Source organism: Cyanistes caeruleus, chromosome 1 (assembly GCF_971803275.1).
Source record: "Cyanistes caeruleus chromosome 1, bCyaCae1.hap1.1, whole genome shotgun sequence".
In the NCBI taxonomy this organism is placed as follows: Eukaryota; Metazoa; Chordata; class Aves; order Passeriformes; family Paridae; genus Cyanistes; species Cyanistes caeruleus.
In genome coordinates this window covers 150960789-150985893 of record NC_141701.1, presented here as the reverse complement: position 1 = coordinate 150985893, position 25105 = coordinate 150960789, and the positions used below count along the sequence as shown (strand labels likewise).

General features: G+C 47.0%; 1 protein-coding gene across 1 annotated transcript in view; it reads right to left on the bottom strand.

Annotated features, from left to right (window-relative positions):
- Positions 1-6183: 6183 nt before the first annotated feature.
- Positions 6184-25105, bottom strand: part of WNT9A (Wnt family member 9A) — a 53530-nt gene continuing 34608 nt past the window's right edge. Inside the window, exons 2-4 of the mRNA XM_086867469.1 lie at positions 24768-25027; positions 19293-19555; positions 6184-9351 (exon numbers count right to left, since the gene is read on the bottom strand). Coding sequence (XP_086723595.1) covers positions 8878-9351; positions 19293-19555; positions 24768-25027 — 997 coding nt within the window. The 3' untranslated portion in view covers positions 6184-8877. The remainder of the gene's footprint in view (positions 9352-19292; positions 19556-24767; positions 25028-25105) is intronic.

Below are 25105 nucleotides of genomic sequence, written 5' to 3'. Positions count from 1 at the left end.
AAAAAGCTAGGAATGGCTTCTTGGTGGTTGTTTTTTTTCCCCAAATGGCAGCTGATAGAAGTAGGGTTTTATGAGGGAAAATTCAAAGTTAATGGCAAATGTGATCCAGAAATAAAACTCAGTTACAAACAAACCCCCTCCTCACTGTGGCCTTGTAGTTTTGGAGCTGGGGTCGTGTCCCGGTGACTGTCACAAGGAATTAGAAAGGAAAACAGGCACAAGTGAGGTCATTCTGGCCCTTTGTTTGTCATTCTGTTTAGACTAAAAAAGTTCAGGCATCTCCTGTGTCTCTTAAGCAGCTCAATTAGAACCCCTAAAAGGAGATGTTCAAAACCACTGCACAGCTTGAGCTACGTTAATGATGATGATGAAGAATCAATATCAGTGTTTAAGGCCAGGCTGGAGCAACCTGGACTTGTGGAAAGTGTCTATGTCCATGGCAGTGGGGTGGTGTGAGAGGAATTTTAAGGTCCCTTCCAACCCAAATCAATCTGTAATTGTGGGACCTGACTCTTTCATCTCATCTCTTGGTGACTGATTTATTTTTGCCTGAATTTTAGTTGTATTTTAGTCTTTCATGCCTATTTAAGAGGAAGCTTGGTATAAAATTTGTCCCCTCACTGTTTTTTCTCTCTCTTCATTCTCTGTTTCACTCGCATGCTCTTCTCCACTCATCTGTGCTCAATCACTGGGTTACACACAGCTCCACACAAAACATCCCTCAGTGTACCTGGATGCTTGGAAGAGATTCAGGCAAGTCAGTATTTCTTTCTAAGCTAAAGGCAACTCTGTTTTTAGTGGATTTTATTTCTCATGCTCCCCTTCTGCTCAGCACATCCACATCCACAGGCTGAAACCACCTTCAAGACATCACAGTGACGCTGAGGAAAACGATGGGAGAGAAGAGGGGAAGAAACCTATTTCATTTTTCTGGAGGTGAAATCTCTCATCTGATCCTTGTTTTAATCCCAAATTCTCACAATGCATTCTCACCTCACCCACTTCCTCTGCGGGCACAGCTGTCAAAACGCCGCCACATCCTCGGCTCCTGCGGCTTTACGGCTCCTGTTAGCAGTTCTTGAAGGGGCTGCCCGGGCTGCCTGTGAGGTTCCAAACCTGCGAGTTCCCATTACCCAAGCGCCAGGAAGTGAAAATGGGAGCTCGCTTGGGAAGCTGAAGAAGGCAGGGGGTTACCCTGCGGGCTTTGGTGGGAGCTCCATCTCCCATTCCATCATCTCCAGTCATCCGCTCTTCTGGATTAAAAACTGGTTTAGTGGAAGGTGCCCGCGGCAGGGGGATGGGAATTAGATAATCTTTGAGTTCCCATCTAACCCAAACCATTCCGTGACTGTATGAAAAATATCTAGCTCGGTGTTTGCCTGATTCCTGGGAGCTTTGAGCTGCTATTTCTCATCACAAGAAAGGACAAAGCAAAGAAAAAGCAGGAGGAGAGTTGGTTGTGCAGAATTTTCACTGATTTAGCAAACAATTCCTTGGGTGAATAATAATCTGTGAGGAGAGCAACCATGGGATGCCATCCCAACACCAGCATAGTCCTGGATAAAGATCCAGCATTTCTGTTTGAGGATGAGCAGCGCTGATTCCTGTAAAGGAACCAGCTCTGAAAGGGTGGATTAAAGCCTGGGTGCTTTTCCCAGAGCAGGAAACGAGACTGGAAGGCAAAATAAATGAATAAATGCAAGAATTTTGTGTGCATGGGAAGAAGAGAATTGAAAAACCAAAGGGACTTTGGAAATCCTTTGGGGACACAAGTCAGAGTTTCCAAAGTAACAGAATCATTCCATGGTCTGGGTTGGAGGGGACCCTAAAGATGATCTTGTTCCAAGGATTAGGTTGGATATCAGGGAAAGGTTCTTCCCCCAGCGGGTGGTGGAGCACTGCCCAGGGAATGGGCACATTCCCAAGGCTGAGAGAGCTCTGGGGGTGTTTGAACATCACTATCAGGCATGGGGTGGGATTGTTGGGGTGTCAGGACCTGGGTCTGGAGGATCCTCATGGGTCCCTCCCAACTCTGGTTATTTAAATATGAGGAACTAAACAGCTCCAGAGGTCCACTGTGAAGAGGAGGACATTTGATCAAGCAAGTCAGTGTGTTGCCTGGGATAACAGCGATTTTTTTAATTGTTGTAATTCCCCTGGGCTAAATTTGGCCATGTCCAACCTATTCTGAGCTCCAGCCAGTTATTTTGGAATCACATCCTGACAGTGACACACTGCCAATGTATCCTGACTTCTCCAGCAAAGTATGATGACCACGGAATCCCATGGGAAGCTGATGGAGTCCCTCAGCTTGTTTAACAATGTCATTTATAATGGATGGAGAGGCATTTCTCCAGCTCAGGGTACCACTTTTGGGGCTCGAATTAGCCCCAAGGCCAGGCTTATGCTCATGAATAAGGCTGAAGGAAGGATCTCCCACAACCACTGTAAAAAGGCTTTTCCAACAGATGTGAAGAAAGAGGAGCACACTTCAAGTATAATTTAAAATACATTTATTGTTTCATTTGTTCTTGCTTTTTTTTTTCTTTTTTTTTGTTATACAAAGATGTTAAATAACTTAAATACATTCTCAACAGTCACTCAGAATCAGATTTATACCTACAAGCTGTACATATGAGGTAGAGAAAAATAACTTAGGCTCCCATAAGACATTGGAAAATAAACAAAACAAAACAAAAAAGAAAAACAAGAAAAATACGAATCCTTCATGTTAGTATTCCCACCTCCCTTTAAAAGGAAATGCCATCCCAGGTGTGCAAAACAAATCCTAGACTTTACATTCCTGCTTCGAATTGTTAAAGGTGGGGTGGTCCAAGGGAAATTCCTGGGCTGTTTAGGTGTTTGGTGTTTCAGATGGATCCATGCTCAAGGGGAGCTGGAAGGATTATCCACACTTATCTTGATTTTCCTGAATTCAATCCCACCTCTCTTAACCTGGTTGTCTTTGTCCCCTTCTACTGTCAGCAGGGAAAACTGGCACCTCCAAGTGGGCCAAACACCTTCCAGAGGTGCCCCCAGTGACTGCAGACCACGGGCTCCTGTCCTAAGGCGGGGAGATTCCAGATCCATTGCACAACAATGCCAACACCTTTCCCAACATTCCTGAGGGAAGTAATCTCCTGTCCTTTCGGGTCATCTCGCCCAGTGCTAAGAAGGGCTTTTTCCCCATTTCTGAAAAAAGGCAGAATTCTGATGTTTCCCCGACAGGTGAATTTGATGTGTTTGCATAATTCTGGTCTCCCCAGTCCCTCCCTGCACCTGAGGAACTGTAGTTACAGGAAGCCAGAGTGAAACTGTGCTGCCAAATCCATTTTCTTTTCCTCCCCACACACAAAGCCTCAAGATTCCCTTTTTCCTTTTGTTTGCTCAATTCAGAAACACTCCGTTTCTGGAACTTGCAAATAATTTGATCAAATCCAACGTTAGTCAGTGAAAAACAGATCTAAAAGGCTAGTCCATGCTAATATCCATGACCAGGTTTCAGGGGGTTGAGCAGATTCAACCAGGAGGTTGGAATGAGATGGATCTTACAGAGCCCTTCCAATCCCAAAGAGTCCACGATTCCTATGATTCCTCTGGACCTGATCCTGTGCCATACTGAGCAATGTGGTCCAGAAAGCCCGTATCTTGTATTTCCTGTGGGAAAACGTCACTTTCTAAAAGTCATCACCTAATTAGCATCCTAAAAACTGAAATCCAGGATGAGCTGGCCATGGAAGCCAGACTCAACCCAACAGATGTGCCGGCAGAGCTGGATAAACCGGGAATGAGGAGCTTTACTGCACCTGTTCCATCGGGTACAGAACAGACCGGATTTTACTGCAGCATCAACTGAGGAATTTTTCACAGGCACCATAATCCACCAGAAAATCACCTTAAGCAGCATCTACTCCATGAAAGTACCCTTGAGAAATCTGTCCCTTCATCTGGGGTCTCATCCAACCCTACCCCAGCCAAAGCACCCGACTGTATGTTCCCTAAAACAGGGCAGCTGAAAAACGACGGACAAAGGAATTCCAGACCTGGGCTGAAGGAAGGCAGATGTCAACGAGCTGGTTGACAACAAAAACTCCTCAGAAATTATTTTAGCCCCTGCTCAGGTCTCCAAGCCAGAAATCTTGAAAGTGCTTTAGAAAACGGGGTCCATAAATCATTCCCTGTTTCCCAAGGAGATGGACAAACTTCCTTAATCACAGCAGATCAAATCCCCAGTTCCCCAGTTTTACACTGCCCCATTCAAACAGATAAAAGTTGTTCGTGTTGGATCAAGCCTGGAATTTGGTCCTCTTCATTTAACCTTGCAATGTACTCAGATTATGATTTTACTTTCCCCAACCACCTTTTTAAGAGCCGTTCTTCCCAAGCCAACTGAGCTCAATGGCAAACCCCTGGTTATTTGGAACAGATTCGGGATTTCCTCCATCCAGACCCATCTCAAAACCAGGATGTTCAACTAAAAAAGGGTAAATTTGAAATTTTGGGGTAGATTTTTTATATTTCCATTACAAGCTACTCATTTTTCATAACTCATTTTTAGCATTGCTAATGATAATAATAAAAAACCTCTTTCATTAAACACTGCTTGTTTCACCAACTGGAGATTTTGATAACTGGAAGATAAAGAGAACATAATGTTTAGGACTTGTTTTGCATTTCTCCACATCTGGCATAAATGAGTCAGTCACACAGAACAGAAGCTTGTTAAAAAACAGATGACGGGTGCAACAATTATTTCTGTGGGTTTTTATTTCTTTTAATAGAAAATTCTAATATAAAACAGCAAACGTTTTCAGTTTGCCTTGTTTACAAAAATATTATATATATTTTTTTTATATTTCTGACATAACTAAAATGCACTATTCAATAAAAATATTCTTCCATCAGCTAACTTCTCTTTTTAAAAAAATTAATAAAAAAGTTATATAAATAATGGTTGCACCCCCCCACCCCAAAACTGATCTGGCTGGATCAGTTTAGGAGAACCAACATTTTGACACTTTTGGGGGGACAGGGGGTGAAAGGGGGTCAGGAACCAGAGATCTCCCCTCCACCCATCCGTCCTTCTCCAGTTACATCTGAGCAAAATCCTGTTTCTCTGGGGATAAGAATAAGGGGGAAAGTTGCTTTGCACTTTTTTTTTTTTTTTTTAATATATATATATATGAAATGACACCATGAAAAAGTTCAGGGATCCCAATCCACCGCTGAAGTAGTTTTACAAAGCCGAGCAATTTCACTGAATTGCACTGGAGATCCAATGGTGTGGTGGCAGAATCAGCCTCTCTGGAAAAATCCAGTTTAACCCAGCTGGGACAAAAACGTTTTACAGGACACTCCCCAGCGTTTTATACAGGAGTTCCCAGTCTCTTGTTTAGGCTTTTCCAGATTTGTGGATGGAGTAGCGCTCCTACTCCATGAGTTAATCAAACTCCAACACATCTCTCACCATCGGAAAACCCTGCCTAGCACTCCAAAGGGTTTCAAAATGGTTTTACGTCTTCTCTCCCAGCTCCTACTTAAGCTCCACTGGATTTTTCCAAAAGGAGGCTTTTTCCCCCATTCCTTCTACAACAATAAGGCAAACATTGGAAAATGCTGGAACTAAAGACCCCCACCCGAAACACACCCACAACGTGATGCTGGGGGGAGAAGAAAAATAACCCACATTTGTTTTACCACCCTAGGTCAAAAGGCCAAGAAGACAAGTTCTCCTGATTTCAGAGTGTTAGTATATTTTATACACTGCCTATACATTTAACACATGTGCCTCGCTACTATTTAGTTATTTATAATTTTTTTTTTAACCACAGGAGAATAAACCTTGCTATTTACAATATATAACAGGCAAGTACTATATCCACATGAACATAAATACAATTTGTGGTGGTTTTTTTTTTTGTTATTCATTTTTTTGTCTTTTTTTTTTCTTTTTTTGTCTTTTTTTTTTTTTTTTTAAATACTTGCAGAAAGCATCCAGGCTTCAGTGCGTGAGTTATAATACACAGAAGAGCTCTTTCACTCAGTAGTTCATTCACTCTTTGCTGCTTTCTTCTAGACAAGCTTGGACAATCTGCCTTATTTCCCACCCATCTCTCTCTCTCCTGCACTGCCGAACACACCAAGCTTCCCTATCCCATCCCATCCCTTCCCAATCCCGGCATTTTCTCGGCCAGGATATCCGTGCCAACACTCCCCTCTCTTCTGCTTCCAGGGACTCATTCTCCTCTCACACCAGTGCAATGTGGAGTTACTCCAGCGAGGTCAACGGAGACAGAGACACCAGTGAAAAGGAGGAAAATGAGGCCCACGGTTTAAATATAACAATAATAATAATTAATTATTAATAATAATAATAATGCACATAAATTGTGGCCCATTCTTTAATTAAGAGCAGATTAAAAAAAAAAAAGAAAAAAGAATGGAGCCAAAAATAGTAATTCAGACCCCAAAATTCCTGTTTTGAGCAGGTTTGGAGCTGGCTTTACTTTGGAGGGGAAGAGCTATTCTAGAACACACAGAAATGTAACAGTGAGTTTGCACATATGTGTGAGAGAGAGAGACAGAGAAAGAGAATTTAACATAATACCACATTGAAACCATAAGAAGGTCCTTCTGAAGGGCTTTACAATAAATAAATGTTCAATATTTATATATATATTTATATATTTATGTGTCAGGGTGTGTATATATATCCATATATACACACTGAATAATAGGTTTCTAGGCAATTTATTTTTAAACCATTAGATAAACTGCTCAGGGGTGAATTTCCCAAAAGCTGCGAGACCTTCCTGGTGCTTTGCTGGGGTGGAAGGTGGGAATTCCACACGTGGATTTCACCTTCACTCCACCAGCATTATCCCAGCCTCCAGAATTGTACAGCAAATAAGGAAATACCAAAAAAGAGACATTTTGCTTCAATTTGCAGAACCATGGTGCTATTAAACACTAACATCCTGTCCCTCCTCATGCCCCCTCCTCAAGATTTGATGCCAACGAGCAGGGCTGGACTGCAGGTATTGGTTATCAAGAAAACCCCAAACCTATCTTTTCTTTTCCCAGTAGACGCATAGGAACAGCTTAAATATTAGTGGCCACAATTTGGGAGGGGAAAAAAATTAAAAATTAAATAAAAATAAGGGAAAGGAGATTTTTCAAAATAACGGTCTGTCTTGGGAAATCGCTCTCATTTTGTTTTACTGATTTTTGCAAATGCTTGAGAATCTACTCTCCTGAACACCAGATCAATGGCTTATAGAAACTTGGTGGAAGTTGCTACCAATGGACAATCAAAAATTGCTACCAAAAATCAAATAAATCACCCTCTGCTCCCCATTTTTTCCTTAGAAAGCTTCATTCAGGCATTCTCTGGCTGCCTCCAATCCACTTTTATATGAAGAATGTTGGCACGCCAAGTCCTAAATCTCCTCTTCTAAGCAAAAAAGAAATGCTGGAGGTTGTCATGTATTTCACAGCGTTGGAGTGATCAACCCCTGCAGTCAAATTTCTGGCTTTTTCAGGTTGTCTCTGTGTCGATTGGTTATTCCAAATCCATGCATTTGGTAGGATTTAGCAGGTGTGTTTTTAAAATACAGTCCTCGATCTAGTGGTTAAAAAAAAAAAAAAGAAAAAAGAAAAAATTCATCTTAAGGTCATAGGGTTTACATACAGCTTGTGTCATGTACCACTGCCATGGTTTAGAGTAAATGGAATGATGACCTAGGAAAGAAAAGTCAACTCCTCCAGAGGTCTGATCCAGGCCAAAAACGGCTGCTCCACAACGCAAGACAGCCCCGGTTTCCAAGATGCGCTCGGATTCCTCTCGTCCTGCTCAAGAGAAACACGTCCAAATTCAGCTGGCATAAGACTCAACAAGTTCCAGTTGGGATTTCTGAAGCAGTTACCACAGGTTGACCTCCATCAGCAAGAGGCGGGAAGAGGAGAGCAAAATAAATCATGCGTGAAGTGAAAATGAAACAAAAGTATCTAGTGGTTTAAAAAAAAAAAAAATATTAAATTTAAGACAGCGATAGTGCTAAAGAACCCGCACTTGAGCGAATTGTTTCCAATAAAGAACATGGGATTGGACTGAAGGGACAGGCACGTCTGGTGTTCTGCTGACTTCCCAACCTCTTTCTTGGATCTATTTCTGTCTGTTTCTTTCTGCTGGGTGGACCCAACGTTGTTGAGCTGTAGGTGACAATGCACGTGGATATGGAGCTGTCATTAAAGAGCTGATGCTCCCAGTGGGTCTCTTTGTCAGAGCCTGGTGTGCTCCATGTGCAGAAATCCCACTGGAAGAACCCATCATTCCCTACAAATCCCTCCAGTTTTAGGAGAAATAAACGCCGGCTTCCTGCATCACCACACCCAAAGCGGAAAGATCTTTTCTATCTGCTCAGCTCTCTAAGCAGTTGGGTGATCTCCAGGAATAAAGACGTACAGGATATTTATGCCAAAGGGAATATCTTAGCCCAGGGGTTCATGGAGGATGGCTGAAACAATGTTCCAAGGATAAATGATCCGTCAAACTGTGTAGATGGTGAAGGTCAACTGGTGTCTAACCCCAGTGTGACAGGCACTTATTTCCACATGGTTGGACCTCGTGAAAATTCAGTCTACAGGAAAAACAAAACAAAAACAAAACAACAAAACAAAACAAAAAAACCCCAAAAACCAAAAAACCCCAAAACAAAACAGCAACACAGCTGGGTCACCTGTACCCTACAAAGTGCTTATGTCTCAACATAGCTTCCAGATCCCAGAAGGTCAATCAAACCCTGTTTGTCTCCATAGGCAGTTCTCCAAGCTGGCCCATCCCCGGGGGTGGCCGTGCAGCAGAAGCCGCAGGTTGTGTCAGTCCTTGCAGGTGTAAACCTCCTCTCTCTGGGTGCACTGCTTGCACTCCACGTAGCAGCACCAACGCACCTGGCACTGGCACGGGCGCGTCACCACCCGGCTCTGCGTGTTGTGCCCCCGGCCACAGCAGATGCTGTCGCAGTTCTTGTCCTTGTAACACTTCCGTCCCGAGGTCCCAGGGGAATACCGACTCATCAGGCAGAAGCTGGGGGAGTCGTCAATGTAGACGAGATCTGTAGTCCTTGGGATTTGATCGCTGTGGCCGGGGATGGATTTTTTAGGGGGGGAAATGTCGCCTTCCCCCGTGGCCTCATTGGTGGTGCTGCCCACCTTGAGCGAGGTCTCGTACTTCTGCTTCAGCTGCTTCCCGATCTCGTGGAAGGGGGAGAGCTGCCTCCAGCACGTTCGGACGGTGCAGGATCCCGACACGCCGTGGCATTTGCAGGTGGTCTCCACGCCGGCTTTGATGACCTGCAGACACACACACGGCCCCAGAGAAAATCAGTCACGGCGGAAGAAATCAAAACACCAAGTAAAACACCAAATTTTCTAGAAGACACTTCAGGGACACTAAGCTGATGATAATACAAAAAAATGACTGTTGGAAGAAGACAGAAAACACATCCTACAGGAAATACTCGTTTCAAAAGGCTCTTAGTTCCCAGAGTATGACATTTGCCTGCAAAAACTTTGCTTAATTGGCTAATTAAAGATACTAAAAAGGTGCACAACGATTGTCCAGTGCTGCCATTCATCATTTTGACAGAGATCTGAAGCTGTGATACAACTAAGAGTTTAATACATATTTCAACACCTGCTTATGTCTGCCAATAATAATTAGATAAGATATAAAAGTGGAAGAAGTTAGTGGAAAGAGGAGGGGTGGCACATGCTCCAGAGAAGGAGTGTGGACAATAGGAACCTTCTCCATACCACAGAACACCAAAGCCAAGTACGAGCAGAAGTAATCATAGTTCAGCATCATCAACTGACCGATGCTAAACAAAGGATCCCATCCTTTTCAAATCAGCTGCAATGAAGAAGTTTCACAGCACAAAACCACATCCATCTCCTCAGAAATGGCATTGGAATGGTTCAAGTTCCCTTTCTCCAGAGAGAGATTTACACCTCGGATAACTCCACGGGCAACACAAGAGCAGAGATGTTATTTGGACAGCCACAGAAACTCTGTGTTTTGTCCACAGATTATAAACACAAATTTGTATTTCTAATTTTCCCACCCTGCCCCTTCCCCAAAATTAGTTTCTGTTGACTTTAAATGGGTAAGGTACAACCACCTCTTAAAACAGCAGGTGAGAACAGAGTTTGTTTTACAGAGCTGGGTCCTGACAAGGTACCAAAGTACTGTTGAAAGTGCCCTTCTTTCGGGCATCTACGGTACCTAAAAAAGAAGAAAACAACCTCCCCCCGTGCCCATGATGGCATCTGGCTACGCTGTGGCCTCCTGACAGCAGAGGACTGGCTGCAGTCCATTTCCTGACCATCCGGTTCTTAATTATTTGGCTGCACAAATCCTGCTGAGCCCCATGTGCAACCGTGCAATAGGTCATGGACTCGGAATTGGGGCCTGGCCCAATTGTGATATTCCAGAAACGTTTTTAGAAAGACAATATGCATAATGCAGCCTTCAGCAGAGCCTGTCCAATGGTCACACTTCATTCCTGTGACAGCCAAAGACCTCTGCAAGCGCAATCCAATAATACACAGTAGCATTCAAAGCGGTGACGGGTTACAGGGGGAGATGTGTTGCTGGTTATAGCGCTCAGCTGGGATGGCTTGGGTAAGGGCTGTCACGCTTTGAGTGCCAAAGTGTCTCGCCAAGTCCACAAGAAATCCCACAATGTCAGACAAGAGCGTGCAGAACGCATTTCAACACCAAAGGGGGGGGAAAAACCCCAACCCTCACCCGTGCCCTCCCTCGTGTAAAGTCCTGTTTCAGTGCTTGTCCAGAAGTGAGAGCTGAGTTGGTGTGAAACAAAGCTCCTCCACCTGATTTCACGCCCACACCATCAGCAAACTGGGCAGAAATTGCTGGGATACTTGGGAAAGGGCTGCACACTGCAGTCATTCATCACTTCAGGCTTTCCTCAACCTTTCCTCCTCCCCCAGCGCTTCTGCATCTGCTCCACCTGGAAAAGGAGACAACCCCCATTGTACAGGAGTTGGGAAAACAAGAAACCAACGGGAACTGGCTCAGCTTGTAGTCATGCTCCTGGACTTGGAGCTGATTGAACAAGACAGGGTCATGAAACTCAGGAAGGGAACCTGGAGTCGGGGCTGTTCTTGTCAGGAGCCACCTCTCTGAAGCTCTGTGGGAGTGCTGATGTTGCCGGAGCACTAGAGCCAAGGCATCCACATGGGGCTGGTGGATACAGCCCAACACGTGTTGGAAAACCTGATCCTGATGGATTGGCAGCTGGCTGACGGCTGAAGACCTTCGGTCAGGTAGGTTTAGGCACTCGAATCACATCAGCCAGCCAGGGCTGACCTCACTGAGGCAAACACTTGATTTAAACACCTCCATTTGAGAAACACCTCAGAAGTCCCATCAGAGTCAGGGGAGCCAAAGCAGGAGAGGGTCCTGCAGTGAGGCAAACACCTGCTCCACTGAACACCTCTCCAGGCTGCTACTGACAGCTGAGCACATCTCTATCACCAACGGGAGCCTGGGGACCCAGCTCACACAGAGGCACCTCAGCTTGGGGATTCTGTGAACAGAACCCCACCCTCTGGGCCAAATTCAGGTGTCCAAGTATCTCCACCTAGCACCAAAAATTGAGGTGCTTTAAAACATTCTCCTCACACCAGCTGTCCTTCCAGCAGCATAAAGGTCTCTCAAGGGGTAGTAATAAGTACTAATAAATACTACTAATAAGTATATTTAGGTAGATTAATTCTGTTCTCCTCATCTGGGCTCAAATAAAGTTCCACATGAACCTTGGCCTGGATTTTCCTGACTTGCTTCTAGCTCCTTCTTAAGCAGTGGCTGGGACAGCTCTGGTGTCATGCACTGGTGGACCAAAGCATAAAAGGTTTCCATTGTCCCTATCCCCATGAATGCAGCAGTTCATGAAATCCAGAGTGTGGATTTTCATATGGCTGCCGTGCAAGTGCGGCGCATCCCAACCACCCCGTAAACCTTCTCCTGGAAGGACCGGGAAGGGCTCAAGAATGTTACGAGACAGCAAGAGTGAAAATCCTAGAAAAATTCCTTGCCCAGGCAGCCTCCCCTGCTGCTGTCAGTCATGCTGCAGCTCCTCGAGGCGCTGTGTGATGGGGAACTGCTGCCTCCGGGCCCCAACCACCCACGAGCCAAAATGAATCTTGGCAAAGCCCTTCTGGTTCCTGTCCCGCTCCCCAGCTTCCACAACGACCTTTCCTCCTCTTGTTGCAAGCTCCTGTCAGAGACACTTAAATCCACCTCATTTCTTCAGGAAGCAGAGAAAGGCTGATCCAAGTCAGCAGGTTGCTTGGAGCAGCGTTGGAGAAAGCTTTGCTGGCTGGATCCTGGGACAAATGTCTGGATCATGCTTTCATGCTTTTCTGTCTTCCAGGATGGGAAAAAACAGTTTTTATTCCCAAAAAAACTCTTGGTTAGATGAGGAAGAATAAATTTTTACCATATAAAATCATATTTCAAGAGCTGTAGTAGTTTTTCAAGGCTCACCACAGTCCAGGGCCTGATTTACCTTCATCCTACACAGACCTGAACCTGTTCTGAACACACCACTGAATAATCACCAAGGATGTGGCCACCTGCACGTTTGTCACAGATGTGAAGCAGAATGGCTCAGCTTCCATCAGAGGCACAAAATATTTCATGCTTCCCACAGCCCCAACTCTACAGCTACCACACAGCAGCAGGGTTGTAGCAACTCAGGCTTAACAACAAGGAGCATCCTTTGAGGATGGTGTGCTGTAGAGAGCTCCTACCATGAAAACAAAGCCAAACAAAGACAAGTGGTGGATCAGGGATGGCATCACACATGGCAATTCCATCCTCCCACTCTCCTCTGAACAACCACCTGGTTTGGCAGCCTCAAACAGAACAGTTTGGGAGGAAAATAAGGATTTTTGAGCTATTTAGCTTGACTTAGGAACACAAATTCCCACCGACCTTGCTGTGAGAACACCCAGTACTGACAAACGCAGAATGAGGAAAACACAAAGCGAGCCACAACCATTTTTCCTGGGGTTTGCTGCTCAGAGGAAATCAGATAGCGCTGCTGGACTGCCTTCCCAACTGGCTTTACGAGGAGCCACGGGGAAAAGGGATCACAGCAGAGCATTGCTATGCAACATGTAATCCTTCCTCCCACAATGGTGCACTGCGAAGCTCAGACTAAGTGCCCCCGTCATGATCAGTCTCAGACATGCTGCAACACACAATTTCTCAGTGTTTTAGCTGAAACGCCGAGGACAGGATTCCCATTCATTCCCAGCTGGGTCACGGGGCTCTGGCAGTGGTTTTTTTCAGACAACTCTTGTCTGGGCAGCAGCAGTCCGGGGCGGACACCCAGCCGTGGGAATTCCTCGCTTATTGCTCCGCTGTCGTCATGGCTGGGCTGCGGCTCCAGGGCTTCAAACCATTCGCTATGGTTTGGGGGACAGGAGGCAGCAAACCCTCCTCGAAGGCAGCTCATACGGGGAAAAGCCTCGCCTGGCTTCGGAAAGGGCTTTGGGATGCTTCCCCACAAATCCAATCCCTTCCATCCCCCGCATACAGAGCCCTCTTCAATTTAAGTAGGCTTAGTCATTCTCTCAGCTCAAGTATTAATGTTTGTTTGGACAGCAGCCACGGTCCCCACACACAACCAGCGGACCAGACTTGTCCCCTCACACTGGCCAACGCCAATTGGCTGAATTAAAAAAAACTTTCACAGATTGTTAGAAGTTGTCCTTTCTTTTTTACTTCTACCTTGTTAAAAAGAAAACGTTTCCTCTCAGCCTGTTCTCAACCTGCTTTTTCAGAACAGCTTTTCCCCTCCTACCACCCTTCCCTTCTTTAAAAAATGGGAACGCTCATATTTTAGTGACATAGGTATTAAAATACAAACATTTAAGCATAGAACAACATAACCCTACTTAAAGTTGAGAACTTCAGAAGTATTTTCCCCATGCTCAGTATTCCTAGCATGCTTCCCATGCTAAAAAAGCTCCACATAAACAACCAACTGCAATCACTTATGGGACACAGCAAGCAATTTTTTTCCAGAGTATTGATTTCCAGGCCTAAGAAAGGCTTTGGCTGAGCCATTCTCAGCCTGGAAGGAGAAAATCCAGAGAGCACGCCTGGGCATTCCTACCTGTCATAACCTGCAGCAATTAATACCAGTGGTGGCCCTGAAAACTGATCTGTACATTAAGAGCTCTTCTCAGGTTGTTATTTGCTGGGTTTGATTTGTACCTTGCTAAACATGTGATGCCCCATTTCTCACTTCTCATTTCAAACACATCCCTAAAAAACTGCCAAAAACGATGTTTTATTTATTTATTCTGGTTTTTTTGGTTTTTGTTTTTGCATGCACCAAGTTGATTAAGCTCCAAAACAGCAATTATTGCACATCATGAGTGTGCAGCAAAACCTGGAGCTGGACTGGAACGGTGTTAACGAGCAGGAACTGTGTGAGACTGGATGGTCAGTGCTTGTAAACACTGCCTCTGCAACAGGAGAGTTGTGCCTCCCTCCGCCTGTGTGTGACCTTTAGTGAGTCACTTAATCTTTCTGGGTCTCAATTTCCCCCCTCTGCCCAACGGAGCTCCAGAAATGAAGAGGGTGGCATGCTCTGATAACGTGTTATGTGATAGCTCATGAAGTTCCTCAGACAGATGATAGCTGGGCAAACATCTCCCTGATATGGAGAGTCCATCTCCAGCCCTCCAGAGAGATCCCTGCCAGCACTGCCTGGGGGGAAAAGCCATTCCTCACATGGAATTCCAAAATAAGCAAGTCAACAGCAAGGCAAAGTCCAGGCACCTCCCACTATCCTCTCCAGAGCATCCCAGATGGTTTCAGGTGTAGCTGCCTCAGGATAGACTTGAAGCCTACAAGGGTGACAAGGACCTTGACAGGGGGTTGGGACAAGGCGACCTTTAAGGTCCCTTCCAACCCAAACCATTCCAGGATTCTGTGATCCTTCAGAAACACCTGCTCTGCACAGACCAAAACATCTTGTGCAAAAAACAATGAAGCCTCATGAAAGGAACCAGTTTCAAAGCAGAAAACTGCATAAAGAGAGGTCTTTTCTTGTTCTCCATTCCTGCCTCCCCATAATTTTGTACTAATCACCCTCGGCTCTCAAGACAACTGAGGTTACACACGGGCTTCAGGCAAAGGTTTGTGTCCCTCCTTCTGAAGGATGAGGAAAAAGGCAATGAGAACATGATAATTTCTTTTTCTAGGGTAACAGCAGCCCCTTTTAATTGTGCCCCTTGGATCTGTAAGACATGCTTGACCAGACATACCTCTGGAAGAGGTCAGCACTCCTGGGATTAAGAAACTTAGCAACGCTCCAGAGAGGGAGTTGGAAAGTCATGTTTAATGATACTTTGCTGAGAAACTGGGCAAATTTAATTAAAACATCACTTACTCAAGCCCAGTGGAACTAATTGAGTGCTCTAATATTCCGCCTTTTCATTAATGGGTTACAAAAGAGGGCTGCACTTGTGTGTACAAGGGGGGAAAGGGGGGAGGATAGAGAGAGGATGAGAGCTTTAGCAAGGCTGCCTGGGCTTCATTTAATATAACTCAGAAACTTCATTTCTGGCAACGGAGCTTTAATACAGTTGACTTCACCCCCATCCCCTCCACACACACATCTCCCCCCAAAACACCCTCTCCACCCAAGACCCCTCCGAAAGAATGGCTGAATGAGGGAGAGTCGATCTGGCAAAGGAAGGGAAATTGCTTTTTTAATAAGTGGTCTATTCAGAGCTCCTGCTTTTCAATAAAGAGAAGGCTGGAGAAGTCCTGGTCTAATTACCTCATCCTCACACTAGACAAGCTCGCCCTTTCATTAACCACTGAGGTCATATCATATAACTTGGTGAGCCACCACGGGCACAACATGTTCAGTGATTATTTCACTGGTGGCAGCAAAATTACAGGCAGCCCATCAAGGTTGTAAAAAGCAGAAGTAAAATCATAATTAAATGAGAACGTCTACCAAGAGACACTAAAACTAGGCGGGATAGGATCATGTCACCCTCGCAGAAATACAAGGATTGTTTGCTGGTGTGACACCATGGAGAAACTGCTGCGGTGACCAGGAGGGGAGAGGGTTGCTTGCCAAATTAGTCAGTCCAGCACTGGTCCTTTTTCTGCTGGGTCTCAAGGGATTATTTGTATGTTTTGCCATGGTTGGGAGTAATGAGATGGGAAAAATGACACGTAAAGGATCAGTGAGAGACCACCAAGCTTGTGCTGTATCTTTCGCAGAGACTCTTCCACTCCCTCAGCGAACACACACATCCACGCACTGCAAGAACCCCAGCTCCAAAATGTCACACATCGAGGCTGTCTGCACTCCTGTGCTGCCTCTGATCCACCCCAAATCAAATCCAGATGAGTTATTGTTCCAATAACCACACTAGGTTAGTCCAAAGCGGTTTCAGACTGCTGCAGTCACCGGGTGAGCAAACCCTACCCGATGGTTGCACAGTCTTTACGGCAGGAGTTGGGTGGTGAGCAGCTTCTCTGAAGACACAGAAGTGTGCTGAGAATCATACTTAACTCACTACCTTTTTCTTCAAGGAAAATATCCTTAAACTCAGCTAGGAATGCTCTCAGCCTCCATCCTCTCACCCCTGAACTTGCAGTGGGAACAGGAGGAAGAACAGAGACCAAACCTGATATTAATCTACACTTGAGTGCAAGCAGTGCCAAAGACAATCCATCTTCCACATCAGGAGGGTCAAACCGGTTTCAGTACTCTGGAATCTGAAGCAAGCACTGCAAGTTTTGACTTTGTAGTCACAAAGCCAGCCTGGGTCCTCATCTCTTATCATCGTCTGAAGTGACACCGAATTGTGCCAGCGGTTTAGGGCCACATATCCCGACCACACAGATGTGTGTTCTGATCTTCAACCACCACCCTCCTGAAAGCTTTATTCTCAACATTCCCTCCTTCCCTGCCGGGCTCCACGGTGGTGCTGTCAGCCTGGTGGGCTGCGTGGCTTGGCTTTCAACCATGGCACAATGAATTATTCCAGCAGCACAAAGAGAGAAATCATTTCAACTGCTGCTGCAAACAGGCCAAGGAAAGCTGTCAGACAGCAATCCCAACTCGACAGACACATTGTGGGTCGACGAAAATAGGAACACTGGATCACTGACCTGCAGCAAAGGTCTGTGACTTGGATTGCCAGGAGGGCTCTCGGCGTCTGGACAACCGTCACAACTGTTACTCAGCTGTTTAGCTGCAGATACCACACCATGAAACCACTGCCAGAGCCCGCCTGTGCCAAGGGAAGCGGAGGCAGAGGATGCTGGAGAGTCCTGCATCTTCCCCTGGCAGCTAACTCGCAAGGATCAGGACACGGAAGGGAAGGTTCAACCCCTCCAGCTCATCCTTGGAGTTTGTTTAGCTCCAAGTCATGCAGTGTAGAGCACAGATGATAATTAAGGACACAAATCCCAAATCCAAGAGTGGCCTCAGCCACATGGATAGCCTGACTGGAGCCCCTGGGATTGGGAAAACTGGGGAGCTGTGCCAAACCCATCTGGGAGGTTTTTAGCCCTGCCACTGTTGGTGGATTTTCCTGGAGCTACAAGGACTTGCCAGTGGCAGCTGAAGTCACATCCTTGGAGGTTTTGATGGGGCTGTACTGTGTGACTCTGGAATGAGAGGAGAGACAGCACATCTACAGAAGCATCCAGGATGAAATCACAGCCTCCATGGGCTCCTTCTCCATTGCCAGTCCCACCTGCTACACACTCAACTCCAAAAGATGGGACAGAGCAACCAACACAAGGATTGAATCAAGTTCCATCACCTTGCAAAGCCCGTTTCACACGTCAAAGAGCTGCCACAGGAGTCCAGAGACACTGAGCTCTTTAATCCAGAGCAGGAAAGCTGTCAGCCAAAACCAGACACCAGCTAAATCCAGGATATTTCTAATCCTGATCTCAGTGCTGTCTAGGAGCATCTGGTACTGGGGAGAGGGGGAGACATTTTGCTGGCCAGCCCTGGCTGGTGGCATTCCCCGATGCCCCAATTCCGTCGCGAGGAATGACATTTTATACATAGACACAGCAACAACTGAGCTGGGGTGGCCATTCCTAGAATGCACAACTGGCTGGGCTGCATTTGCCTGGGAAACTGGAGACCCAGGTCCCCCATCCCAGCCCCAAGCCTGCATCCAATCACACAGACAATAACAAGGCTCGAGGGCTATTTCTGGCCTTGCAGTATGTCCCCCTTGGAGGTTGGTGCAATGAAACACTGATCCTGAGCACCTGTGCTGGCCAATCTGAGGGATTTTCGTGTTGGAGCAACTCCAGGCTAGGTACAGCCAAGTGTATCATGGGAGAAGATGGAAAGCCCCTTCCTCTTCCCCCTTGCTGGGATGACCCAGCACTTGGAGACACCTTGTCTTTTACATCTGTCACAGAAAATGCTGAGCTGGAAGGGACCCACGGGGAGCATCCAGTCCAAATCCTGGCCCTGCACGGGACAAACACAAAAACCCCCACCACGTGCCCCAGAGCATTCTCCAAATGCTTCCTGAACTCTGGCAACCCTGCAGGGAAGCCCCTAGGCAGCCTCACAGGTGTGAAGAGCAGGAAGAGAGGATAAAGATGGGAGAAGGAAAAAGGGACTCTACAGCCAGGCACCATCTTCTGCTCTAGGTGACACAGAAGGTTTCTGCCAGAAGACAAAGCTGAAGGGACTTTTAGGTCTGAGGTCAGCCAGAAATTAATCTCTCCACCCTGGTTCCCTGCCAGCTGTTTCTCCAGCCAGTTTTAAAGAAACTTGGCCAGGGAGATGCTACACTGTCCATGCTCTACTGAACTGCTGCAAGAGAGGCGTCCCTCAAGGCAGCGTAAAACCCTTCCTCTGTGTCCTACCTCATGTGAGTCTGAGGAACCTGTCTTTCCAACCCATTGTGATGTGAAACCCTCTCCTCCCTGTGGGAAACCAGCAACCTTTGTCTCCACCTCCTATTTCCTATGGCCAGTCCCATTTCTTTCCCTCTGCTCTCTCTCCAATGGTTTTGCACAGTGAAAACCAGGGCACAATCCCACAACTCAGACTCTTCCCCTCAAGAAGGAGCATCACTCCATTCATTTCACATCCAACAACTCCTTCTCCCCACCCCAAACCAGAGTTATTACCCCCAAAACCCCACAGCGGCGTGAGCCCCCCCACCCCGCGGCGCCTTCAACGCACCTTCATGCCCACCAGGTTGTTGTGGAAGTCCACCCTGGCTCGCAGGTCCTTGTTGGGCTTCCTCCCCAGGAACTCCTTGACAAACTTGTTGCTGTACTTGAGGTTGTCCCCACAGCCTCCCCACTGCCAGGCCTCCCTGTTCTCCAGGTCGGGGGCCTCGTCGCAGGTGCAGCGCTCCATGCGCCCCGCGCTGCACGCCTTGGCCATGGCATGGGTCAGCCCCGCCGAGGAGATGGCGTACAGGAAGGCTGTCTCCTTAAAACCTGCAGGGACAGAGGGAGAGGCTCTAGTTGCAGCTTGAAGGAAGGAAAAAACCCAGGGAAGGAAGGCAGAACCAATCGTGAGAAGTGCATGAGTTGTGTGACAGAGCAGTAGAGTGATAAGGTTGGAAGGGACCACAGTGGAGCATCTGGTGCCACCTCCCTGCTCCAGCAGGGCCATCCCAGAGCATAGGGCTCAGGATTATATCCAGGCTGCTCTGGAATATCCCCATGTCGCCCTGAAAGTTAAACCTTCTGATAACGTTTTCATAGTTTTACTTGCTTTCCCATGAAAGTCCTATAAACATAAGTTGTTTATCACGTTCCTCCTAAGAAATGTCTTTTGATGGACGTTTCTCATGACCAGTCTGCTTGGGAAAGTGGTAACTTAATTATCCAATCCCTGGTCATTGTTGAGAATCTATAAACACTGGAGTCAGAGAATAAAGGCAGGTTTCGTGTTCTGACACTGAGAGTGTTTGTGTGAATCATTTAGCGACATCCCCACTGAGAGAGACTCCACACCAGTGCTCAGTCACTGCCCAGGAAATAAATTCTTCCTCAAGTTCAAGTAGAATTTCCTGGGCATCAGTTCCTGCCTGTTCCTCCTTGGCATCACTGGGAAAAGCCTGGTCCTGACACCCTGAAAGCATGGCAAGCTCTCCTTGCATCACTGATGGTGAAGAGGGCACAGGGGAGGGCAAGGACTGCTGGACAGAGGTGGCACAAGCTGGGATTCAGGAATGCAAATGGAATCTGGCCGGCTCGGTGGCTGTCACTCTGTGTCACTCACAGTCTCCACCTGAAAATGGAAAGAGTTGAGCAAAAATTGCCCCTGGATCCCTGGATGTGTCCAAGGCCAGGCTGGACACGGCTGGTCTAATGGAAGGTGTCCCTGGAGTGGAACTGGATGAGCTTTAAGGTCCCCTCAAAGCCTTTGTTGGACTCCATGAAGAGTTGGACAGGACACGGAGGCACAAGTGCTGCTGCCAAGGGGACACCAAACAGCAGGAACCCAGCACAGACTTCCAGTCCTCCTCATTCTTGCCTCTTTTCCCAAATCAAATCACTGGGTCCTACTCCAGACCAGCAGAATTGCTGACAGAAGACACCTGAGGGCTGGGAAGCAGGAGATGTGTCACCCAATGCAGTGGGTGAGAAAAAAACCCCAGTTTACACCTCAAACCTTCCATGCACAGCCTTTCTTTACACCTCCACACTCACCTGCGGGGATGCACTAGCATCCACTCCCCCGACAGGTAAACGACACCCAGAGGGACCCAGGGTTTCAATCCAAGTTACAGAAGCCAGAAATAAAAAGCAAACATGGCAGTATTTATAGCCGCCCATTCTCCAGCTATGGAAGCCATAAACGACTGCATATTTGAGATGCAATTCCAGAACAGCTTTGGATGGGGCTCAAGAAATCCCCCACTCAAAAATAACACAAGTGGATGGTGACAGTAGTGGATATATCTGTGAGCTGGTGTGTCAACCAAGGACATGCAGAGACACTGCCAGGTCATTTTTGGAACTGTTCCTTGGGAGGTTCATGACAGTCCAAGCAAACTCATGTGGCCATTCCCAGAGTCTGCCTTCCCAAAACACTCCCAGGAGCAGGAAGACTGATGAAAATCCAGCCCAGGAGACTGAGGTTTGGTCCTCTCAAGGGTTCTGAGGTTCTATTTCCTCCTGGACTGTGGTAGGAATTACCCAATCATTCTACTGCTCACCTGGAAAAGGAGAACAGGAACCTTTTCCCCACTAGAAACATTAAAATTAAAAAGGTTTAACTCTACACTCACTGAGGACACTGCAAAGAGTGGTGAGAGTTAAAATAATAAATTTTGTTTTCTCCCTGGAGTCAGACCATGTCCTCTGACAGCCCAGAAACACCTTCAGCATTACAAATACTTCATTGGAAGTGGTGAGAGAATTCTTAATTCACACAACAAAAACTCTTGGGTATCCCAATGACTCCTCTGGGTAGAAAATGCCTTCGAAGCATCTCTCATCCCTTGTAAACTATTTTCTCTAGGTTACATCCCAGGCCGGACTGCCCACATGCCTGTCAGGGGGATGCCACTACCAAAGACAGAAGCTCCCAAGCCTCTGTGCTTCTGGATTGGAGAATTCTTGCCACAGCTACACAGAGTGAAGCGGCACCAGTGTCAAACTGAGACTCCTCAGCGGGATGGGGTGTGCAAACCCTGCCCTGGAGATCCAAGACTGCGCTCATGGCATGGTTTGGGTTGGAAGGGACCCTGAGATCCATCCAGTGCCTCCCCCTGCCATGGCCAGGGTCACCTTCCACTATCCCAGGTTGCGCCAAGCCCCATCCAAGCCGGCCTTGCACACTTAAGTCACAGCCATCAGCCTTAATTGATTCATTAGGCAGCCCAGATCTCCCCCCTGCTTGAAGCGCTCCCGATTTAAAGCGCTGAATTCGGAGCAGTTGTGGAATCCCAGCAGAAAGTCAGCCCCGTGCAACCACAACACATTCCAGACCTGACAGAAAGCCAGGAGGAACAGCTCATCTGCCAGGACCTCCCCTGCCATCAGCTTTGTCTCCACTCCTCCCCTTCTCCATCACTGAAAGCTTCCCAAATTCCCCGTGCCCATCAGCACAGGGATCATCTCACCCACAGGCAGCTCCCAACCAGCTCCATGTGACATTTGGCTCTGGCCAGATTTTAAAGCCATCTCCACCACGCACTATTTGATTGCACTAAGATATTTTGTAACAAGATAATGAGCTTTAAATCAATGCAGGCATTCTAAGCCCCAGTGCATTGACAGTCTGCCGGCCCTGGCTATCCAGTTTCAGCCATTTCCAAAATTGTGCCCGAGTATCCAAAGAGGATAACGAGTCCCTTAAACAATCCCCTGTTATTTTAAGAAACGGGGCTGCATCAGCCCAAGTTGCAAACCAGCAGCCAGGGCTGGTCTGGTGACCAAAATGTGAATGCAGAGGGAGAAATTTTTAAGTGAAAAAAGGTTTTTTTTCCCCCCTTTTTCCTTTCTCCCTGCAAAGCCCTGGAGGAGAGGAAACAAGGCCTCAGAGATCACTTTGGAAAGCTGTCTCCTGGTGGGTGATACACGTGAGCCTGTGCCCTGGGGTATCCCCTGCTGCAGTGCTGAGCCAGGAACCAGCAGCTCCTGGAGAGGAGGAGGAGGAAGATTTACAGGGCACTGTGTTACTTCTCGGGAACACCACCTGAAGGATTTACAGCAGCGGGGCAGGGCAGAGATGCTGCAGGGATATAAAACACGGCAGAATGAGACAGCAGCAGAGCCCTGCGGCCCTCAGAGCTCTCATTTATTACCCAGGTCCATGACAAGGGCTGGGACGAGGGGGTCTCCGTGGGGTTTTAACTGCTGGAGGATCTGCAGTGCCCCTCGTTCGGGGCTGCCCAGGGGACAGGCACGTCTGAAGGAACGAGCTGTGGCCTCCAGGTGTCAGCATGAGAAAGTGCTTGGCTTCCCCAAGGCACCACTAATCCAGGGACTCCTCTGGCATGCGGGGATATTTTTAAATGTCTTGCAGCTCTGGCCGGACCTCTTGGGTTTCATAAGGACTTTCCTTGTTTCCACCAGTCAGTGACAGTGCATTAGTTAAGCCCTGGTGCTTCTGAATTACTCCTCCTCACTAATTAGCCCTGCAAACCTCTGCTCTTATCTGTAAAGACTTCACACCCCAGCTTTTCCAGGTCCAGGCCCTGAGTGTGGGACCTTCTGGAAGTCACTAAAGCCCTGGAGACCCGCGCATGCTGTCTGTAAAATGGTGCTGCAGCCTGGAAATAAGAACTGGATTTTACTGGGAGGGTGGGCGAAACTGGACTACATGCGGTAATAACAAAGAAAAGAAATAAAAATATCACCTTCTCCTCCAATATTCCTGGCCATCTCCACCTGGGCTGATGGGAAGATGTCTGGGATTTACCCAGTGCTCACATCCATGGCAGTAACAGGACACAGCCATTTGCAGGTTTTACCCTCTACTGTGACAGGGTTCCCCTTGCCCTCTCTAACAGGACAGCACACAACATCCTGGTTCACCTTATTTCCTTAAAAAAGGCATTTTCTTAACTTCTTTCCTGACAGGCTGGCATAATAAATAGGAAAAAATAAACAGGAGAAATAAATAGGAAACAAATAAACAAAATAATAAAGAGGGGACAGCTTTGAGAGCTTCCCAGCCCCATCCTCCAGCAGCAGAATTTCCAGCAGAAATGGGGAGAAAATGTAGCTCCTGGCTGCAGAGACCTGCACAAACACCTCCAGGCTCCAAGGAGCGCAGCCAGCAGTGGGAAGCAGGCAGGGCAAGACCATAAATTACCCCCATCAGGACATTCTTTGCCTGCTGTGCACTTCCAGGGATGAGCTCCAGCCTTCCAACAGAGCCCTTTGTGGCCCTGGCAGGAAGCACCCCCAGCACAGGATGGCTCGGACTGCCCATCAGTGAAGGAATCCAGAGATGGAGAGACATTTCTCTGTTCTATTCTCCAAAAAAAGTATCAATCCTATCTGCTATTGACAGAAAAGCTTCCAAATATCCCTGGGTAAACCAGGATTTATAAAAGAATTAAGTAGAAAGTAGTAAAATGTTTAGTATGCAAGTGAGGTGAAAAATATAGATTTTAGAGGGGTTTAATACATGGAGTAAAGATGGAAGAAAAAAGGTGTTGTTTGTAGCTCTTCTTCCTTCTTCTCCATGATTCTGCAGTTTTTGAGAGCACAAAGAATGATTGGTTTAGAGTTAGTCGCAGTTTTAATTGCATAAGTAGATATAGAAAACTTATTTGTTAAAATATAAAAACACTACACCTGTCTGTAGTTAATAGGGTAAAAATAGAAATAAAGGTGAAGCAGGTGCGGTGGTTTGGGGCCATCTTTTACCATCAGAGCAAAATGAGCCAGGCTGTGGTGAATTGAGCTTGTGCAGAAAGTCAGGAGAGACCTGCCAAGTTTTGTAATGACCTTTTAATAAACACGAGAAACAAGATTCTAACAAGCTCAGGAGTTTTCTTCAAACCCAGAGAACTGAGATAAGCGGGACTCCCCACGAGGGAGGATCCCAAAAGAGCTCAGCCCAAAGGGGACTGAGAAATCCGCGAGGAAAGAAAAATACAAAGGAAGGAGGAGAGGAAGAAGAAAAAGAATAAGAGAAGTTACAATGGGGGCAGGAGACGGGCACAGAGCCCCCCAGACTCACCTCTCTTGAGGAGGCTGGCGCGGTAGCGGCCCTCGAGGGTGCAGTTCCAGCGCTCGAAGCGGAACTGGTACTGGCACTCCAGGGCGCTCATGCTGATGGCCTCCATCAGAGTCTCGGCCACGCCGGGGTCGCGCCGGCACATCCGGCGCTGCTTCTTCTCCAGCTTCAGGCGGTCACACACCTTGTAGTGGGCCTTGACAGCCGCCTCCTCCATTTCCGAGGTCAGAGGGAGGATGGTCAGGGGTTCGTTCCCCGTCAGCCTGCCGAGAAACAGAGGGGCACCACGGTGAGGGCAGGGAAACCAAAAATTACGGGATGAGATTCTCCCCCCGTGAGGG